Source organism: Oratosquilla oratoria, chromosome 12 (assembly GCF_046742065.1).
Source record: "Oratosquilla oratoria isolate Oo_2021 chromosome 12, ASM4674206v1, whole genome shotgun sequence".
Taxonomy (NCBI): Eukaryota; Metazoa; Arthropoda; class Malacostraca; order Stomatopoda; family Squillidae; genus Oratosquilla; species Oratosquilla oratoria.
Window position 1 is genome coordinate 19,385,414 of NC_134788.1, and position 25,000 is coordinate 19,410,413.

The 25,000-nt window shown below is 38.7% G+C and overlaps 1 protein-coding gene across 2 annotated transcripts in view; it reads right to left on the bottom strand.

Moving 5' to 3' along the window:
- Positions 1-7,164: 7,164 nt before the first annotated feature.
- Positions 7,165-25,000, bottom strand: part of LOC143031050 (BTB/POZ domain-containing protein 6-B-like) — a 554,488-nt gene continuing 536,652 nt past the window's right edge. The window contains exons 4-6 of one of the 2 annotated variants that reach the window (XM_076194424.1): positions 22,777-22,872; positions 10,158-10,297; positions 7,165-10,009 (exon numbers count right to left, since the gene is read on the bottom strand). In XM_076194424.1, coding sequence (XP_076050539.1) covers positions 9,349-10,009; positions 10,158-10,297; positions 22,777-22,872 — 897 coding nt within the window. In that variant the 3' untranslated portion in view covers positions 7,165-9,348. The remainder of the gene's footprint in view (positions 10,010-10,157; positions 10,298-22,776; positions 22,873-25,000) is intronic. The other variant, XM_076194425.1, reaches the window with a different exon arrangement.

Genomic DNA, 25,000 nt, shown 5'->3' on the forward strand with positions numbered 1-25,000 from the left:
TGCACGTTTGTACATATTCATTTCTATAACCGGTATATATTTTCCATTTTTTAGGTCTTCTGTCTTTTTTCCATCTGGTCCAGGCTTTGTCTCTTTTGTCTTTCAACTCCCTACAACTTTTATTGTACCAGCATTTTACATATTCCTTTTCTTTTTTTTGTCTTGTGACATACTTTTCCACTCTTTTTTTGTTAATTTTTTTCAAAATATTCCTTTTCTTTTGAACTGTTTTTTATTATTTGTATATTTCTTCCCAGTTTTCTTGTTGAAAGAATTCTCTTATTTTATCAAAGTTTTTTTTTTTATACATCATTCTTCCTTTTCTATATTGCTCATTTCTTTTCATATATTTTTCTTCATTAAGTTCCAGTTCAATCAATATGTGGTCACTTTTTCTTATCGGTGTTTTATATTCAATCTTGTCCACTATTCTAGGTTCAGATGTAATTATTAAGTCTAGTCTCGATGGTTCTTCTTCATTTCTATACCTGGTGTTCTCCTGTATCCATTGTGTCATTGTATGGTCAGTAATCATCTCAAGTAGAGCGTTTCCCCATGAGCCGTCTCCACCCTTTACTGTCATTTCTTCCCAGCAGATTTCTTTGCAATTAAAGTCGCCCATTATAACTATTCTTCCTCCATCTTCCATTATCTTATTTAATGTTATCTTTGTGTCCTCTAACATACTTTTATGTTCACTCTCCTCCCATGAGGCTGTTTTCGGAGGCACATAATTTATCACAAATTTTCTGCTCTTCTTATCTCTGTCTTCCACTTCTATCATAATCATCTCTACTGTATTTTTTCCATATATGACACCCTTCACGTTTATATCCTTCTTAGTCAGGAACATAACTCCACCCCCTTGCTTTTTCTCTCTGTTTTTAATCCAATAATTATATGCATCATGTCCTACACTGTTGGGTGGTAGTGGGCCTTTTAATTTTGTTTCTACAATTCCCATTATATCCGGTTCTTTTTCTTTCAAATAATCATTCAGCTCATTCAATCCTGTTATTAATCCATCTATATTTGTGTAAGACACTCTTAGTTTTCTGCCACTTCCATTGTGTTCTCTGTTTCCCTTTTGTTTTTCTCTTGTATGTCGAACTGCCTTAGTTTCATATTCACTACTCTCTTTCTCTGACTCCGTTCTGCTCTCGTTTTTTTTCTTAGCTTCAAGTCTTTTCTGCTTTTCTTCCTCTCTTTCCTCTTTATTCATTTCCCTTTTTATCCATACCTTTTTATATTGTTCACTTGTTGCTAGTTTCCCTGTTTTGGATAAGATATTCTCTGCCGTCGTTTGTGACCTGAATTTAATCTTAATTGGTCTGGTCTTATCTGTACTATACTTTCCGAGCCTGAATTTTTCCTCAATTTCCTTCATAATTTCTGGTTCATCTTCCTGAACTAGTTTTAGTAAACTGCTTACTTTTTCATTTTCCTCATTGGTTCTTGAGGTTCTATCTGGGTTATGTTTCTCTTCCATTCCTAATATAATTATACATTTCTTTCTGTCAGCTAAGTCTCTTACTATATTCTCCTTCTGTCTCATCACTTTAATAACTGAGTCTTCAGTTTGTTCTCTCATTTGCTGTTTAATTATATCAGTAAATGCAACTGTACTTTTTTCTTTTATCGACTTCCATCCCTCTCTGTTTTCTTTACTATTCCCCTCCCCCTCTTTAAATCCCTGGAAAATATTCTCATCACTTTCTACTGTATTGCTCTTCTCTATACTTCTAATCTTTACATTTTTATTAGACATTTCATCGTCGCTCAGCTGATCGGGGGGCCTTTTGTTTACCTTTCGCCTGTCTGCCTGGGCCAAGTCTACTCCTTCCTCATTTCCTTCCATTTCCCTCAGCAATCCCTCCCCTTCTCCTCTTTCCCTACTTTCCTACTACCCCACGAGCAATTTCCCCCCACCCTGTAAATACAATAGACACTTCTCTTTGCGTTGGGATCCACAAAACTTCAATTTTCTTCAGAACGTCTTCTAAGCCGTCCGTTCGTTGAAGTGTGTGTGTGTGTGTGTGTGTGTGTGTGTGTGTGTGTGTGTGTGTGTGTGTGTGTGTGTGTGTGTGTGTGTGTGTGTGTATTCACTTGGTCTTTGGATCACGTTTGTGATCGACAGCTATTTCCCTCCTGGAAGAGAGCTCAGAGCTCGTAGGTCCGATCTATGGGTAATGCTATGACCTTGCACACACACACACACCCAACTCCCCGCCCACGAGAGTTGGAGTAACACACCTCAGCGCTGCGATACTGATATTATTTCAGCCCCGGGCGATGGTCGAACCCGGACCTCCGTAGTGGCAGGCCAGAGCTCTAACCACAGCGCCATGAGAGGTGTGTGTGTGTGTGTGTGTGTGTGTGTGTGTGTGTGTGTGTGTGTGTGTGTGTGTGTGTGTGTGTGTGTGTGTGTGTGTTTTAAATAACCCACTGTCGGAGAAACAAAGCAAAAGAAACAGACGAACTGTATATTTCGACCATTACTGTGGTCCTCTTCAGCAGATAGGTACAAGATAAGATGTACAAGAATATATACAGTGAGAGAGGTACAAAGTGGGAACAAGGGGAAGTGGCTCAAGTCACATGTTCGAGGTGGGGCGGACATGCTACTACATTTTCGTCTTGTGACATATATATTATATATATATATATAATATAATATAATACATATATATATATATATATATATATATATACATTATATATATATATATATATATATATATATATATATATATTTACTGTATGTCTGTTTTGAAGCTGTCCTCATAGGATACCGTCTCCGCTTAAACTTTACCTTAAATGAATTTCCTGCATGTTGTTGGCCTAGATTATTTCTTATCTTTTATTCCACTCGCAGACGTACAGTTTTTATATCAATTTATTCTATGTTTTTTACCGTTGCAGTATAAGTTGAATTTACTTGAGGTAGATGATGTAGATGTAGGCATGGAGTTGTAGTCTTTATATCGACAGTTCCTCGAGGATTCTTTATATATATATATATATATATATATATACATATATATATATATATATATATATATATATATATATATATCTTACTGTAGAGTTTGTTTTCTTGTGTCTTTTCTATCCACATTTTACATAGTGTTTCTTTAAGTTCTAGAAATTGTTTTTCTTGGTTTGTGATTCCGGGTGCCATTAATGATCTGTCAGAAAGACTTCATAAAGGCCAAATGTAGCTGCCTGTGTGATGCGATTACTTCTAATTTAGTGGCAATTCACTCAAAGAATCTCAGTCGATCCTGCGTTTTTGGTTAGCAGCCCTGCTCACCCTTCCCCCGCTGAGCTGGCTGAAACCTCAAGTTTCCTTGAAATATATTGATAATTCTTCACTTAGCTCAGTGACTATACAAGTTACACGAGTTTAATGTACATCTAGGGATGAAACAGTCCTTGTTCACCTATATTTCAAACATTTTCATCTCGATAGTGCAAAGAAAGTAATTATAGTGAGTATAAGATAAGGAATATAATTCTAATGTTTATATAGCATTTTGCTTATTGCTGTGTACAGTCATTATGAGGCTGGTTGTGATATTTAACGTCTTCTGTGATATGAAATAGTTATGAATATGACTGTGCTTTCACATACCCCATAAAGTGACACATAAAAGAGAAAATGAAAGGTTTATATGATTATCTTTTGATACTGGACGGGTGGTGGGAAGCACAGCGTTTTGCTCCCTCCCTCCCTCCCTCCACCCCAATCAATCTCATGAGTCAAAATTGAACATGACTTGAGTCCACACATGCCGCTCACGGTTTTTCGCATCTCCTCGATTAGTTTATGGCTTCCATCATCTCATATCCGTTATCTTCATGAATCTTTCAATACAGTTGTACTAATCTATATGGTCGGAAGAGTGACACTCAGATCAGAAATTGAAATATTTAGATATGAAAAAGTTCGAACTTTTTCGTATTTACATATACTGTAGGTATATCAATACACGAACAAAGCATGCACAAAATAGTACCAATTTACAAACTTTAGGCAATTTCTTTTTGAAATGCAAATTAACAAATAAATTCATCTTACCTATTGTACTTTGAACATTGAATTGATAAAGGTTGGCAGAGTACGCATACATACAAAATATGATACCCCTGTCACCTCTGAATTATGATTCATTACAATTAATTTGTAACTTCTAGTAATTAGTTCTCTTCCCTCTACAGAGGATTTATTTGCTTAGATCAAAGGTATTCGAACATCTAAACAGTCGATTTATAATGTTAATTTGTTAATGCTTGAAGTTAACCTTACATAAGTTATTCGCAAGGCAATTTGTATTTTTTCTAATGCTGGTGAAATGCCTTTAATGATTAAATAAATTGTTTGGTTAGTCTTTGGGACTTGTTCGAACGATGTGTCGATGCAATTTTCCATCCGGTTAGCGGAGTTGTGCTACCAGGTGTGGGGCAATTGCCCTGTTTTAGGGTAATTTGAGAACTATCAGGGTAACAAGGCAGAATATGAAAAAAATCACAGAATTTTAGGTTTATCTTACCTCTCCAAAACTCGCAGAATTTTAGCCAATTACTAAAGAGAGAGCGACGGAGGAGGAATTCTGCAGTGGAGTCCGTTTTAATTTCGTCAAGCACTAGCAAAGATGAAAGTCAGAGACCCGGCTAATTTTCATCTCGTACAAGATATGTACTTGCGTGGTCGGTTAAGTGCACCATCCACACAAGCCATTCAGGCTGAGATGTCTTGGTTTTAATATTGAGAAAGCATCACAGCTTCTACAGGGCAGTAGCCTCTATGTGGGGTTGGGGGGGTTGGGGGACAACTGCCCCCCCCCCACATTTTTTTTTTTTTTTTTTTTTTTTTTTTTTTTTTTTTTTTTTTAACTTCCACATTTTCTGGTAGCTATCCCACCAATATACTCCTCCCACAAACTATAGGTCCCTTCATTGGGTACTACTAGATCAATGTCTTTGGGGGGAAAATCCCTCGAGAGGGATTATAAATGTATAACATATGATATATACCACGAAACAATGTATGATAAAAAAAATCGAACATATGAAAACCATAGTCCCCCCCTCCTCAAATTATTCAAATGTTTGGCCCCTAACTAAATCTCACTAATCCTCAGCCAGTGACCTACATATGTTGCACCAGACAATCTCAGTATTGTGTTGCAGCATCTCTGACACACTTCGTGGCCTCAGTGGTCAAGGAGTCCTCTTTGGGTGGCCAGATGGCACGCCGACTGCTCTGAGGATGGATGCTGGGATAGGGCCTCCCTTGAAACGAAACAAAACCCCAAACCGTTAAGCTCTCTCGTTCCTGGCCGCTGTCTTTGGAGCGTATGTGCCCAGATCCCCCCCTCCCTCCCTCCCTCAGCTTGATCAAATCGTTTGGCGCCAACCAGAATCAGGGCCGGCGCCAGGAATTGTGGGGCCTCTTCGGTTTACTGCCTCCCCTTTCCCTGGCACTTGGGCCAGCCTACGGCCCTGTTCTGCACAATCGTAATCCAACTGATTCATTGTTTGAATCTCTCAAAGCATTGGATCCTCAGTGTATTTTCTTACAAAGGATTACAAAGGCGGAGCATGCCGACAGGAGACCTTTTGGTCCTCATCTAGGTCGGATGCGAAAAATCATAATAATGATAAATAGATAAGTAAATAAAGAAACAAATAAAAGCTATCATAATGTAAATAATAGATAAGATACACAAATAAATGCATAAGTATAGTTAAATAACAAACAGATAAGTAGTAAATAATCATAAATTGACATATAACCAGTAATAAATGAGAATAAAGCAAACAATAATAAACAAACAGACAAATAATAACAAAACAAATAAACAAATTATATAGAATAAATTATATTACAGCATTTTGCGTAGGTGTTTATCTAAAAGATTCTTAAAGCTTCGAATTGAACTACATTGTACTGCCTCTGCTGGAAGTTATTTCCATTCATTAACTACATGGCTGGCGAGGTTGTTTCTACCCAGTTCCAAATTGAATCTATTTCCAGACAGTTCGAGACCATTGTTTCTTGCCTGACTCTCATTCAGTGTGAAAATTTTGTTACTTTTGATATTGTCAATTCCCTTTAGAATCTTAAAAACCTGTATCAAGTCACCTCTGAGTCTACGCTTTTTATTTAGGGAAACATCCCTTCCATTGTCCTATTAGCATCAAAGTTTCCAAATCTTCTCCCTGAGAATTACTTTTACATCACTGGCACCGATTGACAAATGAGTGGCATTTACTACGAAATACAAAAATGAACGTTCAGAGCAACATTAATGTTTGGAAATTCGGGTGGAAGTAAAGAGTATGAACATAGGAGATGTCACACCCCTGTTTCCATAGGTGGGAAACTTCATGACAGAACCGTTATGCTTGTCTCATTCAAGCGTCTGTATATATATTTTTTATCAATCTTTTGAAAACAAGGTAAGAGAACACTTGAAAATTCAACAACGGGCAATTTCGAAAACAACTCAAGACTCATGAATCTGATGACAGACCGCCGTTTTTTTTACGCTAGACGCTCGCTAGCTTCTCTATTCGCTACTGAAACGCTAGAGGCGAACATGCTTAACTTTATGGTAGCGTCAACCAAACGCTGCGAATTCATTATTTTAGTCGCTAGCGAATTAAGACGGAGGAATCACATAATTTCCTTTAATTTTCCCACATTCTGTGCTGCATTAGGATTTTCGTTCTTATGTACTTTCGTTCTAAAACAGAAATCTCCGCACCCTCATTTTCTATCGTTCAAAGACATTTTTTCTTGCTTTAAATAAAATGACTAGAATCGGTGCATGGGCATTAGTACATTTTTCGCCAATGTCTGTCTTTCATTCTTGCCGTTTTACTCTTTCCGTGCACTTACACTCCATTCTTTTATTTTAATGGTACTTTTTTACATACTATATACATAAAAAATATAAAAAAAACATAGCTGACTTCTATGTATTTCCCTGTCCTTATGTTGCTAGCTTGGAAAATGAAGTTGTTCTTAGTAGGAGAGACTGTGACTGCATATCCTGTCAAGAGTCAAGAGAGAAAAAAAAAATGATAATAATAACAATAAAATGGCTACCGAAAAGATAAAGGGTAAGGTTATTGAAACAAATATACAAGTAGAAATACATTTTATTTTACGTTTCATCATACAGTGTGGTCAAGCAGACAAAGCTACAAAATCCCCGGGTCCAGATGAAACTTTTCCAAGAATGCTCAGGGAGTGTAAATTTGAGATCTGCGCCCAGTTAACGGAAATATTTAATAAATCGGTAGGCATTGGTTTTATGCCTACTGCTTGGGAGCAGGCAAACGTTGTTCCTGTTTTTAAGAAGGGAGATCGTCTATATGCAACTCCAGGCCAATTAACGTCGGGTATAGGTAAAATGCTTGAATCAATAATAGTAAATAGACTCAGAGAACACATCAAAAGACATTAGTTAATTCGTGATACACAGCATGGTTTCTTCAAGAGTAAGTCATGTGTGTCTTTTACGTCAGATAACAATGATAATTACAATCTTATTTACCTTGACTTTAGCAAAGTGTTCGACAAAGTGCCACACCAGAGACTACTAAATAAAATCAAAGCCCATGGCACAGAAGGAAAAGTGTTAGAATGGATTAGAGCTTGGATCAGTGACAGAAAATAGCGGGTCACTATAAATAGGAGTAAAATCTAGGTGGGGCAATGTTACTAGTGGGGTTCCCCAGGGCTCTGTTTTGGGTCCCTTGTTGTTCATTATGTACATAAACGACTTAGACGATGGGAAAAATAGTGTTAATAGTATGTTTGCGGACGACACTAAAATAGACGCCTAATTGGATCTGGAGACGACGCAGAGATTCTGCAGGATGATCTTAACGAATCGTTCACATGGTCGGTGAAATGGCAAATGACCTTTAATGTCTCTAAGTGTAGCGTGTTAAACGTAGGGCTACACAACCCCGAAAATAGAAACAGCTTAGATAACACGTTTTCAGAGAAAACTGAGTGCATAGAGACTTGGGAGTTCTAGTGAGTCCGGACCTTAAAACCAGGAACCAGTGCATTAGCGCCACGAATTAAGCTAACAGAGCATTAGGTTTCATTCCTAGGACGGTAACGAATAGAAGTGCAGAGGTAATTATCAAACTCTATCTAGCGATAGTTAGACCCATCCTTGACTATAAGGTACAGGTTTGGTCTCTGTCCTACAGAATGGACATCAATTCACTAGAATCAGTACAGAGAAGAATGACCAAAATGATACATGGACTCGGAAATTTGCCTTACGAAGAGAGGCTTAGGCACCTTAACTTACACTCTAGAAAGACGCAGAGTGCGGGGTGATCTAATAGAGGCGTTCAAGTGGATCAAAGGCTTTAACAAGGGTGATGCAAACAAGGTCATCATATTACTTATAAAATAACAGGAAAGGACTCGTAGTAATGCATTTAAACTGGACAAATTTAGATTTAAGAAGGAAATAGGCAAAAATTGGTTTACTAATAGGGTAGTCGACGAATGGGATAGAATTAGTAACCATGTAGTAAGCGCTGAAACTATCAGTTGTTTTAAGAAACGATTAGACAACTTTATGAATGGAGATGACGGGTGATTATGGATACGGAGCTGCCTAGTGTAGGCTTTATGGTCTCTTGCAGTCTTTTTCATTTTCATGTTCTTATGTAATGTCCCTTGTATCGAAAATATTACAAATTTAATTACAGCGTACATACGATTGCAGATATTACGAATGGCTGGAAGCACAAGCAGTTTACATAATCTATTTTAAGCATGAATGAAAAAAATGTGATTGGTATATTATCATTCAATATGTTTTATCTATTCACTCTATCTTATTCCTGTTATTTTCTATTTATTATTTATTTAATTATTTATCTTATTTTATCTATGTATTTATTTATTTATTTATTTATTTATTTTTTTTTTTTTTTGAGAAGAAAACAAATTTGATAGTGACAAAATGTCGACGGTTTGTAGATGCAAGACCGTGGTTGGCCGAGTCGTCAGTCACCACTGCAACACTCGTGAGCAGTTCAGCACGAGAACCAAGGAAGACACTGCACCCTCTTCCCCTATCTGCGGTGGCACCCTTCACACACTTGGCCCTGGCTGCTGCTCCTTTCACGTTTCATTCTTGCTGGCGCCAAACCATTCTGATCTGCTCAACTTCGCCATTGGTAACAAGACCCGCTCTCACCTGTGACATGACGCTCTCGTCCTTTCTTTTCCCTCTCGACAGCCAAACCCGAACGGAGTTCGCTTCCACAGAGCTGAGAGTAAGCAGTGGCGTGCCTCCTTTCCTAATTACTTGTCGGCTCCCAGATATAGAACTCACAGATATGCCCCCGTGAGCATGAAAGAGTTGCGTTCCTCACCCTCGCCCTTCCTCCACTGTGTCCACGATATAAACTAATATTTTTTCTGGGGTAAGACACAACTCTGTATTTCTTATCCTTCCAAAGGACAGCTGGCCTCGTAAAGGTGAAATCATCATCTTCAGACGTCGCTGAGCTTATCGTTCTTCCCTCGCCGTCCATTATGTTAAGTGCTCCACCACAGCAACCGTAAACCTGCATGTGGTGAAGCTGAATCGTCGCATCACTCGAAAGACCTTCAACCAAGAGGATTTCTGAAGACGAAGTGTAATGCGCCCACGAACCAGGTAGTCTCAGTGTACAGAGAGAAAGCTCCCTCCTCTCCCTGAGCTTTGGGGCCCTGCCTTCCCTGATAGGATTGAGAGGAGTGTTCTCCGGGACGGTCGAGAGGTCGGCGCCGTCGATCGCCCTCTGGATGTGGAAGCACTCCATGTGAGTCAGCACGTCCGTGCCGATCACGTTGTCGACGAACTCGTCACAGGACATGTTCAGGAACCGCACCCCCTTCAGCAGGTCGTCCCCGATCTTCTGGCGCACTGCACTCCCTGACGGCTCCTCCTCCTCCGGGCCTAGCTGGGCTCTTCCCCTGCAACGAGAAGAGACACAGTGCCGCTCGCAGAACGCCTTAATGTCGGAGGTCGATGGACGAATATCTAACCACAGCTGCATTCATTGTCACGTTGAAAACAAAAAAGAATTGGCCAAAAAGCAAGAGGACATGCACAAGTATTTACCAGGCAATCAGTCCTTTGAAGGGGACAGCCTCGGAAGAAAATGGCAAGCCATCATCTTTCAGCAAACCCCTCAAGGCTTCTTTGCTCAGCTGAGATACGGTCTCAGACGACATGACAGCATCAGGGTCACGACTCAGCATCTGTGGAGAAAAAGTCAAAATTGTTTGTTGTTACACCCGTTGACGAGTCGAAGAGACAGGGAACAATTTGTACATGAGAAGGGGAGATAGAGAAAGAGAGAAACATGGCGAGGGTAAGGAGTAGAAAGAGAGAAGGGAAGCAAAGAGAGGGAGAGAGATGACAGTGGAAAAGAGAGAGGAAGGTAGAAAGTTAGAGGGATTTGGTGACTGAGAGGAATATATATATATATATATATATATATATATATATATATATATATATATATATATATATATATATATATATATATATATATATATATATGTATGTATATATATATACATATATATATATATATATACACATATAATATATATATATTTGTATACACATACACACACACATATATATACATATATATACACATATACATATACATATATATATATATATGTATGTATTATATGTATATATATATATACATATATATATGTATATATATATACATATATATACATATATATGTATATATACATATATACATATATATCAAGGACTACTATTACACAGGACGTGCGCACCCAGATTCCTGGCTCCGCTAGCGGAGGCCATTGCTTTCTTTGTAAACTAACATTTTATATTGGACAAATATATCAAAACTAGAAACCTAACATTGTATATAGGACAAATATATCAACTATTGACTTATTCAATGCAGTATAAGTTAATATAAATTTTTATAAATAAGAAACTATTTTTAAGGCACTGTTATGCTTAGAAATGCCAATTTTAGCCGGACTTAACAGGTATTATTGTATGAGGTTAGTGGACACCAAGGTATCCACTCAACTTTGGGGCCTAGATGATTGTTATTCATTTCATTCAACATTGTGTAATATATTTCATAGGTTCCATTGGAATTCAGCCATGAGATTCAGCCCAAAGGGATTTAGCCTAACCTAATCCAACTAACCCATTATTTTTAGTGAATTTAAAAGTGGACTGAATCCTGTGTGGGCTGAATTCCAAGCCCATCTATTTCATATCCTGTCAATTATTTCCAAATAATTTACTGGCTTGTGTGAATATGATCATTATCTAAAAACATAACTTCTTTACTCAAAAGTAGCCTAAATCACACTGTATTCATTCATTTATTTACTCATCTATAAATTATGCAATATGCTAAAATTTCCTGTTTCCATTTCAGGATCTGTATCAACAGCTTCAATCCCTTTATCATTGGCTCCACTTGAATTATCTGCATACCTGACTCCACCATTAAAAAGGTCACTATCAGACTCCTCCATAGGCGCCACTTCTGCTAAATCATTTTCATCTAAAAGAAAGTTATCAACATCTCTGGACAGATTTATCATAAAAACTTCAACCTCTTAAAAGGAAAATCTCGACAAAGAAGTTGCAAGAATGATATTTGCTACAAATTCACCATTTCGTCTTGTTCAGCATCCTCAGTTTCTCAAGATGGTTCAGAACCTGAGGCCAGGTTATATTTCTCCATCCAGAAAAGATATTGCTGATAAGTACTTGGATCTTGTGTATGAAAAGGAATATAAAAAGTGTGCAGATGACCTGAATAATGAAACTGTATGTCTTTCAATTGATGGGTGGTCTAACATCCATAATGAGCCCATAATAAGTGTCACTCTAACAACATCCACTGGTCAGATTTATTTAGTTGACACAATAAACACATCAGGGAAGCCTCACACTGCTGAATATCTTCCACAACTTGTGCAAAGTTCGATCAAGAAGGCTGAACAAGATTTTGGTTGTCACATTGGAAGTGTTGTGACAGACAATGTAGCAAATGTCACCAAGATGAGAAAAGTCTTGGAGGAATCGAGTGAACCTGAGCATACCGTCCTCACATATGGATGTGCAGCACACCTACTAAATATACTGGCTCATGACCTTGAGATTGATAATGTAAAACAACACGTGGTCCATGTAGTTAAATATTTTAGAAATAATCATTATGTTGCTTCAAAGTATCAGTAGGAAGGTAGTCAGTGCCTAGTCATGCCCCAGGACACAAGGTGGAACACAATGTCAGACTGTCTCAAGGCCTATATAAATAACTGGCCAATTCTAATGAAGATCCATGAAGTCAACAGGGAAGTTATTGATACTGAAGTAAGAAACAAAGTATCAAATTTAGGCCTAAAACGTTCGGCTGAGGAATTACTGGATCGATTGCAGCCAATAGCAAAGGCTCTAGATGAGGTACAGAGTGACAAGTGCACTATTGCTCAAGCGGTAGATGTTTGGAAGAAATTAATTGGCCATTTCACAAACAATAAACAAGCTGAAAAATTAGTGAAAAAAAGATATGAACAGTTTATCACCACAGCTCACATACTTGCCAACATGCTTCATCCAGCACTTCAAGGAAAAATGCTCAGTGTAGAAGAGGTGAATATTACTATGGAGTATGCCAATGAGAAATATACAACACTTGTTCCTGTCATTATGAAATTTCAGGCAAAATCACCTCCTTTCCAGGCGTTCAAGTTTACTGAGTCTGTGATCAAGACCCTGACAGCTATTGAGAGGTGGGATTCACATACAGCCATGTTAGACAGTGATATTCTGTTATCAGTGTGTCAACTCCTAACTACAGTGGCCTCATCAGCAGGAGTTGAAAGAGTTTTCTCCTCCTATGGACTTGTACACACAAAATTAAGGAACAGCCTTGGTAATAAGAAGGCAGCCAAATTGGTCTTCCTTTTCAAGACAATGAACTCAAATGTAAATAATGATTAATGTAAATAACTATCCACTAACCTCATACAATAATACATATTATGTCCAGCCAAAATTGGCACTTCAAAGCGTAACAGTGCTTTATAAATAGTTTCTTAATTCACTATAAAAGTTTATATTAACTTATACTGCATTGAATAAGTCAATAGTTGATATATTTGTCCTATATACAATGTTATGTTTCTAGTTTTGATATATTTGTCCAATATAAAATGTTAGTTTACAAAGAAAGCAATGGCCTCCACTAGCGGAGCCAGGAATCTGGGTGTGCACGTCCTGTGTAATAGTAGTCCTTGATATATATATATATATATATATATATATATATATATATATATATATATATATACACATACATATATATATATATATATAATGTACACACACATATATATAATATATATATATACAGTATATATATATATATATATATATATATATATATATATATACAGTATATATATAATTATATACATATATATGTATCATAAATTAAATATATATATACTGCAGTAACGTCATTTAAACTAGCTACTAAAAACACAAAACAAATGAACGACGCTTTCGGAGGTAGAGCGCGCGCGGACGACAGCCCGACGTCGGCAGAACGCATTGGTCATTCAGCAGTCGACCACAGTACAGTCAGTTGTTAGGAGCACCAGTTGGGTACTATTACATTGCCTACCAACATAACGTGTACTTAACTACTTACATATAGACACACCAGACGCCGGTAAGACAATCTAGGGAGACAGGTACGTAAGACATTATGGACAATTAGACTAAACGGACTTACACTTTTGCGTACCCGGCTTGCCGCGATTGTTCCTACCGGCCCCTACCTTTGTCTATGGGACCTGTGCCAACCGTAAGTAATTAATACATATAGTTAATGTTTTCCTAATCCTATTCTTTATATGCGGGTACGATCCTGCATATAAATTGGCGACGAGGATGGGATTGATACCCTAAGTAGGAAATTTCGTGCTGGTACCTTAGACTTAGTATAGTTAACGTATTGGAAAATTGCTATAGGTCAGCTAGTGGAATTTTGTGGGCAAGCTAGGCTATTCTAAAACCGCATATCTATCTTACCTGCGCTAATATTTTGTTTACATTCATTGCGTCCTTACAATTGCGTTTTATTGTAACCTTTTGTATTGCGAGGCTATTTCTATTATTCATCGCAATTGCTATTAGGCCTATTTGTACATACTTATGCTATTGTTCAGTTTTTTTTGTGATGAGGTAATTTTGCAGTTTTCTAAGGTTAGGTGTGACTATAGCCTAATCTATGTTGAGGTTAGTTTTCTTGCTTTCTCTGGTTTGGTGAAGTTCTTTGTTCTTGGCTAACCATGGCTAATAGGGTTGGTTCAATTGAACCGTACAATGAGTCAGAGGAGGATTTTGATTCGTATGTCAGTAGAATTAAAATGTATTTTGTTGCTAATGATGTAGGTGACGCAAAGAAGGTGGCTGCATTCTTCACGTTGGCGGGACCTAAAATCTTTGGATTGGCTAGGGATTTGCTCTCTCCTGCAAAACCGGAAGAGAGTACTTTAGATAAAGTTCTTGATACGCTTAGGACACACTTCAAACCTACGCCTGTTCTTATCTATGAACGCTATAAATTCTATTCTCGTGCCCAGAAGTCTAATGAGTCCGTAAAGGATTTCGTAGCTGCGTTGAAAGCTCTTGCCCACACTTGTGAGTTTGGGACAACGTTATCTCAGATGCTACGTGATAGATTTGTAATGGGTCTTGCTAGTGATAAGATTCAGCAAGTATTGTTGACTGAGTCTGAGTTAACCTTTGAGAAAGCTGTTAATATGGCTACAGCTAGGGAGACGGCATCGAAGGATGTTCAAGCTATGGCTAGTGGCTCAGTTCATTATGTACCTAGTAAGCAGCAGGTTACTAAGAAGACTTCCACCTCAAATCCTAATTCTAGTACAGTTTCTAAGAGCTATCCTTATAGTAAGACAAAATTTACTAATTTTTCCAGTGCTAGAAATATGTCTAATGTTCCTAAGACTCCTTGTTCAGGGTGTGGTAAGTTGCATTGGAAGCGTGATTGTCCTTTCAAGAATGCTTCATGTCATTTGTGTAAACAGAAGGGGCACCTTAAGAAGATGTGTTACACATCGAAGTCTAAGACTACTCCGTCGAAGGGTAATGTAAACTTTACTGACTGTACCGAGTTGCCCACGGAGTCCTCAGTTGATTCCAGTTATGAATATGTATATGTTATTTCAGAGAATGTAAGTGACGAGCCTATCATGGTGGATGTCACCCTAGATTCAGTGCGTGTTCCTATGGAGATGGACACAGGCGCTACTTGTTCTTTAATGCCTCGATGTCAGTATGAGGGTTTTTGGCCTGTGGAATCAGAACGTCCTCCGCTAAATGCATCTCTTACAGTGGTGAATGCGTATGGAGGTACACCTCTAAAGGTATTGGGAGACATAACTGTCTCTGCTAAACTTGAAGATGGTTCCTCAGTAGATGCGACAAAGTTGGTTGTAGTCGAAGGGAAAGGTCCATGTTTAATGGGTAGAGTTCTCATGAGGAGGCTAGGCCTGTTAAAGGATGCTAATAAACTCTCAGCTGGTTCTGCTATTGCTACGTCTATGTTGCATGATTTTCCTGAACTCTTTTCAGAGGGGTTAGGTTGCTATAAGGAACGTCGGTTCACTATAGAGGTTGATCAGTCGGTCCCACCAAAGTTTTGTAAAGCACGTACTGTTCCGTACACACTCAGAGCTAAGATTGATCAGGAGATTGACAGACTCCTTGAAGAAGGTATTATCTCTCCGGTGACTAATAGTTCTTGGGCCGCACCGGTGGTTCCAGTAGTGAAGACTAATGGTAAGATTCGGTTGTGTGGAGACTATAAACTTACTGTAAATCGAGCTGCTAGACTCGACACTTACCCTATTCCGACCCTTGATGATTTAATCAGTGGATTAAGTGGAGGTAAAGTTTTCTCAAAGTTGGACATGTCTCAGGCATATGCTCAACTATGCCTTGACGAGGATTCTAAGAAGTACACTGTAATTAACACACATCGTGGTCTTTTCCAATATAATAGGTTGAGTTTTGGGATTTCTGCAGCTCCTGGAATTTTCCAACGGGCGATGGAGCAACTCCTGAAAGATTTACCGGGGGTGTTCGTGTATCTCGATGATATTCTAATCACCGGGGCTAGTGAGGTTGAGCACCGAGAACGACTAAGAACAGTCCTAGCAACCCTTCAATCGGCTGGGTTGAGGTTGAGCATTGAGAAGAGTACTTTAGGTGTTCCATGTGTAACATATTTGGGTTACAAGATAGATAAGGAAGGAATACATCCTACAAAGGATAAAGTTCAGGCTATTGCAAATGCACCTGCACCTACTAATGTTTCTCAATTGAGATCCTTTCTAGGGCTACTAAACTTCTACCGAAGGTTTATACCTCAAGCTTCCTCTAAGTTGGCACCTTTAAATAACTTACTAAAAGCTAAAACTCCATGGGTCTGGGGTAAGGAACAAGAATCTGCATTCTCCGCATGTAAGGAGACTCTTTTGAAATCAAAAGCGCTGGTGCATTTTGATCCAAAACAACCGTTAGTAGTTGTAGCTGATAGCAGCTCATATGGTATAGGAGCTGTACTATGTCATGTAATTGATGGTGAGGAGAGACCTATCTGTTTTGCCTCTCGCACGCTAACGTCTTCAGAGCGAAACTATGCCCAACTAGAGAAAGAGGCACTAGCTATTGTCTATGCTTTGCGCAAATTTCACAATTATTTGTGGGGTCAGAATAATTTTGATGTTATTACTGATCATAAACCCTTGTTAGGAATCTTTTCACCTAATAGAATTATTCCGCCTATGTCTTCAGGACGAATCCAACGTTGGTCATTGCTACTCCAAGCTTATAAGTTTACATTACGTCATCGGTCGGGTGCACTCCTTGGTACCGCTGACGCACTTAGTCGTCTTCCTTTGATGTCTACTACAGATTCCACTCCAGTGCCTGCTGATTGGACTAACTTAGTACATTTTCTAGAATCTTCACCCGTAGGTAGTGGAGATATCAAAGAACATACTCGGAAAGACCCTACTCTATCGAAGGTCATGCGCTTTTGTGAATTAGGTTGGCCTTCTAATACTAAGACTTTGAATAGTTCGGAATTTACTCCTTTTATCAGAAGAAGGGATGAACTTTCAATCCAAGATGGTTGTGTTTTGTGGGGTTCTCGTGTGGTTGTTCCTCCAAAATTGAGAACTAGGCTAATGGAAGAACTTCACATGGGTCACTCAGGCTCATCACGCATGAAGGAACTTGCCCGTAGCTATGTGTGGTGGCCAAATTTGGATAAGGATTTGGAAGAATTGACAAATTCTTGTCAAGAGTGTTTAGCTCTCAGAACTATGCCTTCTAAGGCAGAGCTACACCCTTGGGAATGGCCTGATCGCCCATGGCATCGTCTTCACGTTGACTATGCGGGTCCTGTAGATGGTCGCTATTTTTTAGTAATAGTGGACGCTCACTCGAAGTGGGTGGACGTTTATCCTACTTCTGGTACTACAAGTAAGGAAACTATCAAGTGCTTGCGACATTCCTTTTCTAGATTTGGACTTCCGGTGTCAATTGTATCGGACAATGGTCCATGTTTTATATCTCAGGAGTTCAAAGAATTTTGTAATAATTCAGGAATTAGGCACATCACTACAGCAGTATACAAACCTTCTACCAATGGTTTGGCAGAGAAAATGGTACAAACTCTCAAGAAGGCCATACGTACCTCTAAGTCAGCTATTCAGGATACTCTGGATAGATTTTTATTTAATTATAGATTAACTCCGCACTCTACGACTGGTGTCTCACCAGCCGAGTTGATGTTTGGCAGACGCCTCCGCTCGCGTCTGGACCTTTTATGGCCTGCAGATGGTGTGTCTTCTAGAGTATCTAAGAAACAGCAAGCACAAAAGAAAGAACATACTAATGCTCCTCGATTTATACACCTCTCACCTGAATCACCAGTGATGATTCGCAACTATGTTCCTAATGGTTCTAAGTGGATCCCTTCTACAGTCGTAAAACAAACTGGTCCTTTGTCCTATCAGTGTTCAGTGCCTTCTGGTAAAATAGTAAAGAGGCATCAAGACCAAATTATAACTAGAACAATTACTCCACCTGAACAAAGTTCACCAGTGACTACTTCAGTTAGTTCCCCTGCAAAACTTCCTATTTCAGAAGCAACTATGATAGCTCATCCTTCTCCATCTAGACAAGAAAATGTCAAACCTAATAGTATATCTTCCCCGTCTCCTAAGTTGCGACGGTCCTCTAGGGATAGGAGACCTGTTGTGAGATTAGATTTGTAACTTACTAAAAATGGGGGAAGGGAAGGGATGGGAGTATTTTTAAATGGGGAAGTTTTTTGCATCTAAAGGGAGGGAGAGATATTTTGACTTAGGGTGGAGGGGTGCAGTAACGTCATTTAAACTAGCTACTAAAAACACAAAACAAATGAACGACGCTTTCGGAGGTAGAGCGCGCGCGGACGACAGCCCGACGTCGGCAGAACGCATTGGTCATTCAGCAGTCGACCACAGTATAGTCAGTTGCTAGGAGCACCAGTTGGGTACCATAGTACATTGCCTACAAACATAACGTGTACTTAACTACTTACATATAGACACACCAGACGCCGGTAAGACAATCTAGGGAGACAGGTACGTAAGACATTATGGACAATTAGACTAAACGGACTTACACTTTTGCGTACCCGGCTTGCCGCGATTGTTCCTACCGGCCCCTACCTTTGTCTATGGGACCTGTGCCAACCGTAAGTAATTAATACATATAGTTAATATTTTCCTAATCCTATTCTTTATATGCGGGTACGATCCTGCATATACATATATATATATATATGTATATATATATATATATATATACACGAGTATATATATATATAATTTTTTTTTTTTTTTTTTTTTTTTTTTTTTTGCAGAAACCACCGGGAAATTGAAAAAACAGAAACCGAACGTTTTAGTCTATTAAGACATTTTCAAAGGTAAATAGACGAAAACGTTCGGTATCTGTTTTTTCAATTTCCCGGTGTTTTCAATTTCCCGGTGGTTTCTGCAAAAATAGTTTATCACGTGTGTTTTGTGATTTCTTTGCATATATATATATATGTATATATATATACACACACCTTTGGTCAGGTCACTTGGGGTGGGTGGTAAACAGCCAGGTCAGCGATTTGAATTAGATGTATAGCAATCTAACTGATTTAATTATTACATACATACATATACCAAGGCTTTTTCCCCCTTACTAGGGAGGTAGCCAAAAAGGAAAAGGCATAAAATCATTCCCACCCATTTCATCCCCGATAACACTCCACACCCCTCCACCCTCCCTCTCATCTTAGCACCTCCTGGATGACGGGTCACCCCTGCACCCTGTCCACTCCCCGTCTGGGGTATTGGCTGCTTGCTATTGCGGCAAAGTAGCATGCAGTCGATACTTTAGGGTATATATGGGGCGCCCCTATGGACCAGAGTCACACATCATTTTGTCTATGATAGAGGAAAAATCTGTTCATAGAGAAATGATGACACTTTTATACTACGACTGTCCCTCCGTTATGCTGTCCCCCAACCCCTTGTTGCTGTCCTGTACCACTTCTCTGAGTATTCTGGTGGGGGAATTCCCTGTGGTGGGGGAAAAGAATGCTGCCACCGAGTGTTCCCACTTGGATCGTAAGAGGCGAGAAGAAAGGGACGGGGATTGGGACCAGGCATCCTTCTCCTTGTAGCCCCACAGGGCACATTTCCTAAAAACAAAGGCAGATTTAATTATTAATGCACAAAATACATTTATCCCCTTGAAGTCAATACGGAAGAATAGTAATACTCCCAAATGGATGATGGACAGACTGAAGCATATCGGAATAAAAAGAGGACTTTACGTTAGAAAAAAAAGTGGGTAACACTTAGATCAAGATATAACGAAATGGCAAAGCTGGTTAAAAAGAATACACGTACAGTGAAACGTATCTATAAAATTAAGGTTGCCAGTCAAGCAAGATCCAACCCTAAGGGTTTCTTTCACCCCTATAGAACAAAAAATAAAGAAAGAATTGGCCCAATTAAAAGCGATAAAAATGTCATGACAGAATCGGAGGAAAAATGAGTGAGGAGTTTAACAAATATTTTCTCTCGGTGTTTACTAATGAGAGATTAGATGAGGTACCTGACTGCGATCCGATTTTCAGTGGGGGTGAAGAAACTAGAATATCTAATATCAGCATTAGTAAGGTAGAAGTAGTCAAGTAGATAGGAAGACTTAAAGCTGCAAAATCCCCGGATCCAGACAAAAAAAATCAGAAAATGCTCAAGGAGTGTGAATTTGAAATCTGTGACCAGTTAACAGAAATATCTAATAAATCGGTAGGCACTGGTTTTGTGCCTACTGCTTGGGGGCAGGTAAACGTTGTTCCTGTTTTTAAGAAGGGAGATAGATCGTCTATATGTAACTACAGGCCAATCAGTTTGACATCGGTTATAGGTAAAATGCTTGAATCAATAATAGAAAATAGACTCAGAGAACACATCGAGAGACAATTTAATTCGTGATACACAGCATGGTTTCTCCAAGAGTAAGTCATGTGTGACTAATCTTCTATCCTTTTACACTAAAGTATATAAGGTGTCATATAACAATGATAATTACGATGTGATTTACCTTGACTTTAGCAAGGCGTTCGACAAGGTGCCACACCAGAGACTACTATATAAAATCAAAGCCCATGGCATAGAAGGAAAAGTGTTAGAATGGATTAGAGCTTGGATCAGTGACAGAAAACAGCAGGTCACTATAAATGGAGTAAAATCTAGGAGGGGCAATGTTACTAGTGGGGTTCCCCAGGGCTCTGTTTTGGGTCCCTTGTTGTTCATGATGTACATAAATGACTTAGACCATGGGATAAATAGTGATGTTAGTAAGTTCGTGGATGACACTAAAATAGGACGCCTAATTAGGTCAAGAGACGACGCAGAGATTCTGCAGGATGATCTTAACGAATCGTTCACATGGTCGGTGAAATGGCAAATGACCTTTAATGTCTCTAAGTGTAGCGTGTTAAACGTAGGGCTACACAACCCCGAAAATAGATACAGCTTAGATAACACGTTTTCAGAGAAAACTAAGTGCATAGAGACTTGTGAGTTCTAGTGAGTCCGGACCTTAAAACCAGGAACCAGCGCATTAGCGCCACGAATTAAGCTAACAGAGCATTAGGTTTCATTCCTAGGATGGTAACGAATAGAAGTGCAGAGGTAATTATCAAACTCTAGTGATAGTTAGACCCATCCTTGACTATGCGGTACATTTTTGGTCTCCGTCCTACAGAATGGACATCAATTCACTAGAATCAGTACAGAGAAGATTGACCAAAATGATACATGGACTCAGAATTTGCCTTACGAAGAGAGGCTTAGGAACCTTAACTTGCACTCTCTAGAAAGACGCAGAGTGCGGGGTGATCTAATAGAGGTGTTCAAGTGGATCAAAGGCTTTAACATTGGTGATGCAAACAAGGTTATCATATTAAAACAAGAGGGCAGAACTCACAGTACTGGATTTAAACTAGACAAATTTAGATTTAAGAAGGAAATATGCAAAAATTGGTTTACTAATAGGGTGGTCGACGAGTGGAATAGACTTAGTAGCCATGTAGTGAACGCTGAAACTATCAGTTGTTTTAAGAAACGATTAGACAACTTTATGGATGGGGATTAAAGGTGGTGATGGATATGGAACTGCCTAGTGTAGGCCTTATGGTCTCTTGCAGTCTCCTTCATTTTAATATTATGTTCTTATATATATATATACATGTATATATATACACACACACATATATATATATATATATATATATATATATATATATATATATATATATATAATATACAGACGCTCCTCTACTTACGTTCATTCGTTTTACGTTTTTTCGATTTTACGTTTGAACTGACTAAAAAAAAAGTGAATTTTTTAGTTTAGCGCACTCTCCGTAGTTCAAATGATACGCATGACGCTGCATCCATTGTTTACATGGCACAAACGACAGACTGAACGTGCCTTGCCTCCTCCTCCTCCCCTCCTTCTCCTGCACCATCTCAATTTATATTGCTTGAATTTAATTTATTTGAAATTAATGTTACTATTCTACAACGTTATGTTTATAATTAATGATTTAGGGGTGTTTTATAAGATACGGTAATAGAATTTATGGATGTATAGTACAGTAACAACTTACGTTCATTTTCACGTTACGTTCGGCCGTTCGGAATGTAACTAAAACGTAAGTTGAGGAGTGTCTATATATACATATATATATATATATATATATATATATATATATATATATATATATATATATATATATATATATATGTATATATATATTATTGCTGTAGGGGTAATATTCAATATGCATCTTAACACATTGAACAAGTTGGGTTGTAATTAGCAATTCAAATAAATTATCTCAATAGCAAGCCCATTCACCGTGGGCGTCAACTGCATCTTTTAGGCCACTAGCTACTACTTTGGACCAGGTTTGAAGGCAAGAGGGACACTTGTCAGAGCCGGGTCTGGCGAGGCGACTCAGCTGTGATGAGTTATAAATTCAGGCGATAGAGGGTACCTTTATACACCTGTCCTTCAGCTCCTTGTCTCCGTGAGCAACTGAGGTTTCTAGGGCTGCCAGCGTCGTCTCCTCCCTCAGGTTTGAAAGAATGTACTGAAAAAAAGGAAAAATTATATATATATATAATATATATATATATAATATATATATATATATATATATATATATATATATATATATATATATATATATAGTGATGCCTATGTACAATCAAACTAACAAGAAGGTCGAACTGGCTGTACTTTACGAAGACCTCTGCAAACTAGAAAAGGAAGGTAAGTCCACATTAACCCTGACCTACAAGTGCAATTGCAGAGCAAAAGTACTAAATCTCGCCACCACCGGAATTCCAGCCACCTGCTCCCCCCTCGTCTCAGAGAAGCGGCCAAGCAACTGAGGGAAAACAAAAACATCATTGTCCGCAAAGCAGATAAGTCCTCCTGTTTCGTTATCTTAGACAAAGACAACTATCTTCAAAAGTGTAATGACATCTTGAAAGACCGTACTAAGTTCAAAAGAATTTCCTGTAACTCTGTTGATAACTTAAAGAAAAAGTTAAACAAACTTAGCTCTGTAGTAAATGCAGAAACAGGAGGAACCAAATTAGCTAAAGTAATCGGCGATTTTCAACCCGGTTACTTCTACGGGAACGTTAAAACTCACAAGGAAGGAAACCCACTTAGGCCTATCATTTCCCAAATCCCCACCCCTTCATACCATGTTGCCAAACGGCTTCATGATATCATCTCCCCTTACATCCCTAGAACTTACTCCCTCCGCTCTACTGAGGACTTTGTAGACATCCTACGGGTTAATAAACCTGTTGGAATCCTGGCATCGTTAGATGCTCAAAATCTTTTCACTGAAATTCCTGTATTAAGAACAATCAATATAATTCTTGACTATGTTTATCATAATAATGACATCCCACCTCCCCATATCCCTGAGTCTACTTTAAAAGAATTGCTTGTCATTTGCACCACAGAGGTTCCATTCAGGGTCCCAGAAGGAAACCTATACGTTCAGCAAGATGGAGTAGCGATGGGATCACCGTTAGGTGTCCTCTTCGCTGAAGCCTTCATGTCTGCTGTAGAAAGATCAGTCTCCCAGGGTGGAGAGTTGAAACCATCTATCTACTGTAGATACGTGGATGACTTCTGTGTCAGCACTCCTTCTGTTGTTTTGTTAGAGAATATACGGTGCCGACTTCAGGAAATTTCAGGCCCTTTACCACTGAAATGAATAACAACGGCATACTCCCCTTCCTGGATGTGCTGGGCGATTCTACATTTGTCAAATTCATTACTAGTGTATATCGAAAACCCACCAACATGGATAAATGCATGAATGGCAAGAGCGAGTGCCCACTGACAACTACAAGAAAGGTGTCATTGGAGCATATGTAAAAAGAGCCATATCAGTGTGTTCCTCGTGGCAAGCATTACACAGTGAACTTCAACACCTTAGACAAATGCTCACAATGGGTATTCTAACACCGACTTTAATTCTATTACCAACAAGATGCTAGAATCCCATCTCATAATCAAAGAACCACAGAATCATAACTACATCAACATATACTACAGAAACACCTTTACTAGTAATTACTAAAAAGATGAAAAAGTCATTAAAGATGTCATTCATAAGAATTGCCTTCCTATAAATGAGAAGAACAAAATCAGAGTTCTCATCTACTACAAAAATCCCAAAACTTCTTCTCTGATCATGACAAACAATTCGTCTACACGATCACACTTCACATCTAGAACTAATGAGGTAAACCAATATTGTTGTTCTACAGAGGATTGTAAGCCTCTTCCCCATACCTACATTGGTTTTACTATATGTAAAGTCAGTCGTCACCTATCTTTACATCTACATGAGGGAGCAATCAAAGAACACCATAATAATTTCCACAACGCTGTACTCAGAGGGGATGAATTGATCAATTCCACCAAAATTATTGGATCGTGTGATGACCCTAGGAGACTACAATTACTCGATGCCTTTCCCATTAAAGACAAAGCTCAAGTCATTAACACCCAGAGCATTTTAATCTCTACTATCCCATTATATAAAAACAAAAATCCCCAACTCCTCCCTCTCTCCCTTCGTCTCCCCCTCCTCACCCTTCCATCTCCACCTCCTCTCTCCCCTCGGTGACCACACACGCCTAACCCTACCCCATCCCCCAACCCTCTTATCTCATGACCTCTGAGAT